Source organism: Brassica oleracea, chromosome C1 (assembly GCF_000695525.1).
Source record: "Brassica oleracea var. oleracea cultivar TO1000 chromosome C1, BOL, whole genome shotgun sequence".
NCBI lineage: Eukaryota > Viridiplantae > Streptophyta > Magnoliopsida > Brassicales > Brassicaceae > Brassica > Brassica oleracea.
The window spans coordinates 32,857,374-32,866,403 of NC_027748.1; the positions used below are offsets into that span (position 1 = coordinate 32,857,374).

The 9,030-nt window shown below is 32.0% G+C and overlaps 1 protein-coding gene across 1 annotated transcript; it reads left to right on the top strand.

Moving 5' to 3' along the window:
• Window positions 1-5,020: 5,020 nt before the first annotated feature.
• Window positions 5,021-7,346, top strand: LOC106302380 (the record flags this gene model as incomplete). The annotated part of the gene is given in 7 exon segments (XM_013738914.1): window positions 5,021-5,123; window positions 5,202-5,402; window positions 5,480-5,914; window positions 5,998-6,201; window positions 6,294-6,616; window positions 6,702-6,990; window positions 7,089-7,346. Coding segments are annotated over 7 exon segments (1,726 nt in total), but the record flags the coding sequence as incomplete, so codon positions are not given.
• Window positions 7,347-9,030: the final 1,684 nt, after the last annotated feature.

The following is a 9,030-nucleotide window of genomic DNA, read 5'->3' on the forward strand; positions in this document are numbered from 1 at the left end:
AGAAAATAAAAATCCTCAGTTACGATGAATTGTTATTTAATTATATTTTAAGTGTTTTTCAAATTATGATTCTTTATTACTATAAAAATATGGTAATAATTATTAACAAAAGAATAACTTATATAACAAATAGATTTTCATGTGACATTATAAAATATGTACATATGTACATTTTTTTACTTTTGATTGGTTTTATTCGGTTTAATCGGTTATAAACCAAACCATATCCAAATCCTACGGTTTTTATAAAATCATATCCATTCGGTTTATATGGTATATACCAAAACCACACCATATTGTCTGTTTCGGTTCGGTTCGGTTTGGTACGGTTCGGTTTTACCATATTGGACTTTCCTAGTTGAAAGTGTTAGTGAATATGTCTACCAAAAGTGGATAAGGGAAGAGTTTAGTTTGGTTTGCAATATATGCCACTAGTGTAGACAACTTTGCTAATTCACTACTATTTTGATGTCATTTATTGTATAATAGATTTCACTAACCCCATTATTATTTTACATAGGCATGGGCGTTCGGGTCTTTGGGTCAGGTCCGGGCCAGTTACTTTCGGGTCCGGATCTTTTGGGTCCTAAATATTTAGATCCAATAAGTACTTAGAAATTTTCAGATCGGGTTCGAGTCGGTTCTTCTCGGGTCCGGGTCGTGTTCGGGTATTTAGGATCTGAAAAAGGACAAGGCATACCCAACTCCATCAAATTTAGTCGATATTTGTCATATATATCTAAAATTTTACAAAATAGCTTAAATGAAACTATTAATAATTAAAATAAAACATTTTTAAACTCTAAATTTTAAATTTTAAAGCTTCATATTACTTAAGAAATGTTACAAAATAATAACAAATGTTGTTAACAAAAGATATTTCAACTAAATCATAAAATAATATATATATATATAATAGAACACAAAAAAAAACATAGTTTTAGATATACATGTTTTTAAGTCGGGTACAAATCGGCTCTTATCGGGTCGGATCTATTCGGGTCCGGGTCTATTCGGGCGGTTCCTTTCGGTTCTGGTTCTTTCGGGTAAAAGAAATTTAGATCCAAAAGGTACTTGTAAATCTTCGGTTCGGTTCCAGGTCCGGTATTTTTTGGTCGGTTCCGATTCGGGTTTTTGGATAAATGCTGAGGCCTAACTTTTACATATCAACAATTTTTATTCCATTTCAATATTGATTTTTCTGTTTATGAAATTATATATTAAATTTATATGTGATAGTTGAGAAAATGTGTAAAAATCTTGTTCAACTTCATATAGTACATATATATGAATTAGTTTTTTTTTTATTACTGGGTATCACTAGCAATGTTCATTTAAGAGAAATATATTGATATGTTATTAATAAGTTAATGAAAAATATATGTAATATTCATTTAAGAGAAATATGAAAATTCATTTGGTAGTTACAACTTATTTCCATAGTTATTTTTCAAATTAAAATATATTTTTATCATTATGGTTTTTGGTAAATATTTTTCTATGTATTATTGTTTTTTTAAAAAGGATAAATAAGACTATTTTAAATACTTTTTGATATTTTTTTTACTGATAATTGTATTAAAATTAATTATATATAATATTCATGATTCAGTTTTTAATAAAATTACGTAAGTTTTGAAGGTATAATACTGAAACTTTTGAAATATTTTATATAGTTTAGAAATTATTGATTCCTAAAAATTATTTTATGAAGCATTATATAAATCACATATTAAATTACCATAAATTATCGTGTGCACTATATTTAGGTCGTTTGGATAATGATTATAATATTATTTCTCAAACTCTCAATATGATCGATACCTAACAAAAAAATACAATTAAGTGATTTCTCATTTAATATAAAATGAAATTTCAAAATAGTTTTTATAAATTATTTATAAGCTTGTATAAATGACTTAAAACCTCTTATAATAATTTAAAACATATGATCATCTGAGATAATAATTATATAAATGTATTTATAATTTTTTATAAATGATTTACAAAGCTTGTATGAATTTTATTAGACATTAATAGTTATTATAATACTTTATATACAAATATAAGGATTTATAGAAGAATATAAAATCAATATATAAATTTTAGTAAAAAAATTGTTTATTATTTTATGTAGTTTAAAAATACATATAAAAATGATCAAACATTATTCTTTCTATAGTTTCAACAAATAGTTACCATAAATAATTATTTGTAATATTATATATATTTTTGGCAAGTGATATTAACTGTTTACAGACATTTTTTTTTCTATTAAATCTAATTAAAAATAGATAATTAAAAATTAAAAATAATCGACCAATCAATTTATAACATTTTTAAGAGTTTATAAATGATCGACACATAAGTAAAAATCTCTTAAGTCACTTCTCAATTAATATATAGTAGGATAGTAGGATTAGATTTTAAAAATAGATTTTATAAATTAATTTATAAACTCTTATTGATGACTTAAAAACTCTTATGATAATTTAAAATATACAATAAGCCAAGATAAATAATTTGAGAAATGTTTTTATAAATGATTTATAAAGCATATAATATGAACTTTAGAAAATCTTAATAGTTACTATGATAATTTATACAAAATAGAATGCTTTTAAATAAAAATATAAAATCATTATATTGATTTATATAAACTGTTTGTCGTTTATTATTTTATTTATTTTATAAATATAAAAAATGATTAATTATTTATCTTTCTATAATTTAAATTGTTTATCGTTTATTATTTCTCTTTCTATTATGTAATTTTTTTGGCAAGTGATCAAACATTATTAATCTTTCTATAATTTCAATAGTTAGTTACCTTAAGTTATTATATGCAATATTCTATAGATTATTTGGTAAGTGATATTAATTGCTTATAAACTTATCATTAATTTAAATATAATTAAAATAAATAAAAATTAAAAATCATCGTCCAATCAAATTATAATAATTTTTTGAAACTTCACCAGTGATCGACACATAAGCGAAAGTCACTTAAGTGACTTCTCATTTAATATATAGGAAGATTAAAATTTAGTGGCAAAACTGAATTTGGGAGAAACCAAGGAGACCTCAAAAGTTACCGTTCATTTTCCTAATTCAATCCATCCTCCAATTTTTTATCGGTATGCAATTCAATTTAATTATTGTATTAACTAATATGTTTGGAAAAATAATGTATAGAAGCTCATTGGACACAAAAATACTCAAAAGATTCTGCAATGGGCAAATCTCCAAAATAGCACATTTCTAAGTTTATATCACAAAAATAGCACTCAAAAACTAAAATGACCAAAATAGCACCTTTTTAAGTTTATCCTTTGAAAATTTTAATTTTTTTATTTTTCAAAATTTGAAATCTTATCCCCAAAACCTCATTTCTCAACTCTAAACCCTAAACCCTAAACTCTAAACCCTAAACCCTAAACCCTAAATCATAAACCCCACCCTTTAACCCTAAACCCTAAGTTTGTGACTTTTGATAAAACATTAAGTGCTATTTTTGTGACTTTTGACCTTGAGTGCTAGTTTGGGAACATTTGATAAAACATTAAGTGCTATTTTTGTGACTTTTGACCTTGAGTGATAGTTTGGGAACAAAAACTTGATTTAGTGCTATTTTTGTCTTTTTCTCTTCTGCGATCGTAGAACATAAATTAGGTAGAAAGAGGAAAAAAAAAGAAATGGAAAAAAGGAAACTAGAGAGAAATCCAACGGCTCAGAATCTGTGTCTAGACATCAACGGCTGAGAATCTATTCTCACGGTAATATTTTGTATAATGTAACAGATGTCCAAAGGATTTGTGTTGGCATAGTGGTTAATGAGTTATGAGTAATTTTGTGTCATAGGTTCGAATCTTAGAGCAGCTCTACCGGGAGTTTTTAACTTGGTGACTACGGCATTGGAGTAGGAATCGGTGAAGGTGGAGTTTGGGTCTGCGGCGGTGGCGGTGACGGAAACCTAGTTCCGATTCTGGTTCTGTTCAGGCTCGTCTGTAACCGCCATAGATCTCAACCAAGCGAATCTCAAAGGCACCATCGTCAAAGACCTCTCTCTCTTCTCTCGGATCTAACCATCCTCCATCTCAACAACAACAGATTCTCCGGTCAGATCCCAGATTAACGTGTCACTTGGCTTAGAAAAAGAAGGGATCAACGCTTTCTATTTTGATTTTTCTGGAAATGGGTCATTGTTTCTCTTGATTGCTTTATCATTGATAGGTGAATATGAGAATGAGAGTATTTTGATTTGCGGTTGTGGTGTTTCCATTGTTGCAGGTGGGGGAGTTGATACAAGGGATTCACATACGGATAGATATCCAAAAATCATGAAGAGTGAACAAAAGTTTGTATGAGAATGACAAGGAATAATATTCTTCAGAACTTTATTTAAGGTTGTACCATTGGAACCATTATTTTTAGAGAGGTTTTTAATTTAAAAATTTTCAAAATTTATGACTAAAATAATCCTAAAACCCCATCATGAGTTTTTGGAGGTGGTCTTAGAGCATGATTAATCCGAGATTCTTAGGATAAGGTTCTTAGCGGAAGTTAATTGTTTCTTAATTTTTAACTAAAAAAGCTAAGAACCGGTTCTTAGCTTTTTTAGTTATAAGTTAAGAAACAGTTTCTTAACTTCCGATAAGAACCCCACTCTAAAAACCCTACTCTAAGAACCACGGGTTAATCATGGTCTCGGGATGGCGTTTTAATAATTTTTTTAATTGTTTTAATGCAGCGTAAAAAAGTCTTTGCGGACTCATCTTCCTTCTGAGACTTCCCGTAACCCTAATACGCAGCAACTCAACATTATTTTTTTAATTTTCTTGAGTTTTAATCAAACAAAACCAAAGATCCTTTAAAAAACACACTGAATTTTTAACAAAACTCAGTTTCAATTCAACCGTAGTTTGTTTCATGATCTAGTCGCTATTAGAAAAGCTCCGATTTGATCTCCGATCAGGTCATCTCGCCACGCTCCGTCACCGCCGTGCGTAAACTCGGCCGATTTCACAGTTAACTCGCCGCGTTTTCGACACGGTGAAAACCTAAGTTTCGATAAAAACTTTATTTTTGTGTTCAGCAACCAAGCAAGATGTTTCCCTTCGCCCGTAAGATGTCGCCATAAAAATTACTTTTTTTTCTTTTGTCCAAGAAACACAGTAACACTGATTGTTTTCGTTTTGCAGGTGCACCGACAGTCGTGTTGTGGGACACTTTTGATTGCCCCATCATCCCCGATGATGATTTCACTGAAGTTTTTCTGATCACTAAATCGGCTCTTGAAGAAAAGGGTATTATTACTGGTGTTTATGGTAGCGTCGAATTCAGGGCTTTCGTTGGCGACATGGACGAGTGTCCGGGATTTCCTGTTTTTTGGATAGACAAAGGTGAATTTATCTTTGGCCCTCTTTCTTTCTTCTTGTTTCTGTGTGTATCTATTGATTACATTTATTATATGCAACAGCTAAGGGCAAAGATGATAGACTTTGGAGCATCATTACATTCTTACTTGCTCAGGCGAATTATTATTCATCAAGTACAACATTCTTGAATTTGTTGCTAGTCGTGGGAGATATATCTGAGCACGAGGAGTTTCAGCGGGCTATTCGCTTATTAAATTCCAGAAGAAAATTCAATGTTCTTCTAGCACAGCCTCCTCCTCAAAATGCAAGCTCATCATCAGGAGAGGAGCTTTTTGACAAAGACTGGCTCTGCTCCCGTCTTGCAGCTGGAGAACAACTTATCAACAAGTTGGGCATAGGGAAAACCTTTGAACCACCTTTGAAACATATTCCTTCTCATCAGGTTGCTCTTACTTCTCATCAGGTTGCTCTTCCTTCTCACCAGGTTGCTACTAAGTTGTCATTTGCAAAGCCATTATGCCTTAGTAAACATATGGGTAAGAATAAGATCTCTTGCTTGTCTTTATTATTTTTTTTTTTTTGCTGATTTTTGAATGGAATGGATCATTTTCTCTCGCAGCCGAGAGAGCAAGAACATGTGTTTTCTGGGACACTGTGGCTTACCCACTCCCTGCTGGTCTCCATTCCGATGATGTTTTGCAAAACATTGAAGATGCTCTTTCTGAAAGGGGTTATTCTGGCCGTGTCTCAATCACGGCTTTTCTCGATGATCACCCCTCCCCCCCAGGCTTTACTGGATGTTACGTCTCTTACCTAAATGATGGTGAGCTCTCTCTTGTTTTTTTTTTCTTTCTCTAATTAATTTACTATTTTTGTTTGATCTTAGTTTTACATCTAATGTATGCATGGTCTCAGGAGAGAGAGATGCGCGACATTGGCAGATTGCATTGCACTTGCTTGCTGCTGCTCGTCGCACTAGGATTGAGCCATTAAATCATATGCTACTCATGGGAGACATCTCAGGACACATTGAGCTCTTAAGGACTATCTACTTGTTGAATTTGAGATTTTCCTACAATGTTATCTTAACACAGCCTCCTCCTGAAAACGCATCATCAGGAGAGCCACTTGGTAAGGACTGGCTCTGCTCAAGCCTCTCAGCTGGAGACAAACTTCTCAGCCAAATCGAACAAAAATTAATCATGAGCACAGTTGTACAACCTTTGACTCCTTGGCAGGTACTTGCTCTTGCTGTTTGTAATCATGATTGCTTGCTTTTGTTGTTGTACATCCTGTCATCTCCCTCTGATCTATATGCCTCAGGAGCGATACAAAGCTGCAACCACGGTCGTGTTCTGGGACCTTGTGGATTGCCCAGTACCTGTTGGTCGCACTGCTGTTTTGGCTTCACAGATCATTAGATCGGCCTTTGAAAAAATGAGTTATCGTGGCACTGTTACCATCCATGCTTTTGGCGAAGTGAGTAATCTGGATCCGCTTGTTTCAGAACTAAGAGATGTGGAGTGTCATGATGAAAACACACCCACACCCTCAGGTGTATTCCTTGAAGATACGAATCCATCCGGAATCGTGTTTCATCACACACCCACAGGTGAATTCCTTAAGCTCTCTTACCACTCTCACTCTTTCTCTCTTTTTCACTTATATGTCTTCTTTATCTGCGTTTTATGTGTATATGTATTGTTTCAGCACATAAAGACGCTAGACGTGAGATGATGCGTGATGAATTACGCGTCTGGGCACTTGGTAATGATGCTCCAGCAAATGTGATGGCTATCTTACGAGACACCTCTGATGACAAGATCTTTGCCGGTTATCTTAACGTATTGAGATCGATAAATTATAACGTTGTCATAGCACAGCCTCAGAACGCGTTAGGCCAGCTTTTCGATATGGAATGGCTTTGCGCAAGACTTGGAGACAGATTTCTCCCTCGAACGAGAAATTTAGCCTCCTATGATAGATACCGATTTCGTTAGGTTTTTCATGCAGAATGTCTCTCAAGACTTGAAGAAGTTCGACCTTCTACTTACCCTCCAAATTAATCTTTTTGTTTGTTCGGCTTGTTTTCTAAAGTGTTTTATTTGGTTAGCAAAAAAAAAACTCGTTGTGTAATACTCCCTGTTCGGAACTACGCGTTAGTCGAACGGCAATCCCGGACCTAGCGCATTCTTGGGGTCTAGTTTTTATATATTTTAATTATATAATAACATATATATTAAATACATGAAGTGCTACCTACGAGATCACGTGGTCTAGTGGTTTGTTTTCATACTTACCGTATCAAAGTTCGCGGGTTCGAGCTCAGTTAGGTTCATTTACATTCGATTTTTAATATTTTTGTTTAATGAGTACGAAATGACAATTTTACCCTTATCTTTAACCTTTTTCTACGATTTACAGAACTTCAATATTGCGTTTTTCATTTTTTTTTTCACGATTTCAAAGCTTTTGCAAACGATTATTGTGGGTTTTCTAGAAATATGATAGATCTATAACCTAATCTATGATTTAGAACCCAAAATTTCGATCTTTTGCATGAGTTTTCGTTTCACCGCCTAAACCCACCGATTTCACCTCTACGCCACGGTAACCTTCCGATGACCCTTTAATCGGGCGAGTTTTCGGCCGGGCGCGTTTTTCGAACATGGGTAATACTTGTCTTCCTTTTGCACAAGGTTTGCAAGTTTTTGCTTGGGCTTTGTTTGTTCGAAACCTTTCATTATTTTGGTGGATTAATTTGTGGAGGTTAAGAGTAACGCTAGTTGACATAGACTACATGACACGTCTAGGAATCGCTTACAATTATTGTTCGCATTACTATAACATTTTGTTAATTGTTATTTTCTTTTTTGAACAAATAATTGTTAATCTAATGGAGGCCTCCAACAAGGGAGAATAAGCCCAAGATAGTTAATGAACTAAATTAGAGCCCCTCAGAATAAACTTTATTTTAAATTCAAGTAAATATAATAAAATTGCTAGGAATAACACACTTTTCTAACTAACCCATATACTAGAAATTATATGATGATTTAATATTGTGCTACCCAGTGTATATTTGTAAGAACTATTAATATATATACTAGGATAAGATCCGCGCCTTGCGCGGAATTAAGTTATTATTTTTATTATATTTTGGAGAATGAAACAATAGTTTGGCTTCATCTGGATTAGGGGTGTTCAATCCAGATATCGGGTTGGTTTCGATTCGGTTCGGGTTTTTTCGGTATTTTGGTTAATAAAATATAACTACTATTCTAAATCCATATTTACTTTGACTTTATTCTTTCACATACTTTTGAAAGATTTCAACTGGACAACTAAATTGATCATCCAATCTTGTTGCTTTAAATCATTAGTATATATATATATATATATTATTTAGTTTGAATATTTATTAAATAAAAATTCATATGCGTTATATTTTATGATCATTTGTAACTTATTATAACAAAAAAAAATAATCTATTGATCACAAAATTTTCAGAGTGAGAATCTTCAAATTTCTAATAATATATAGACGTTTTGAAAAATTCAAAATATAACATATAAGAAAAAATATAAATGTTTTTATTATATATTTAATGTGATTTTTTTAATATCTTTTAATAATATAAAATTAAAAAAA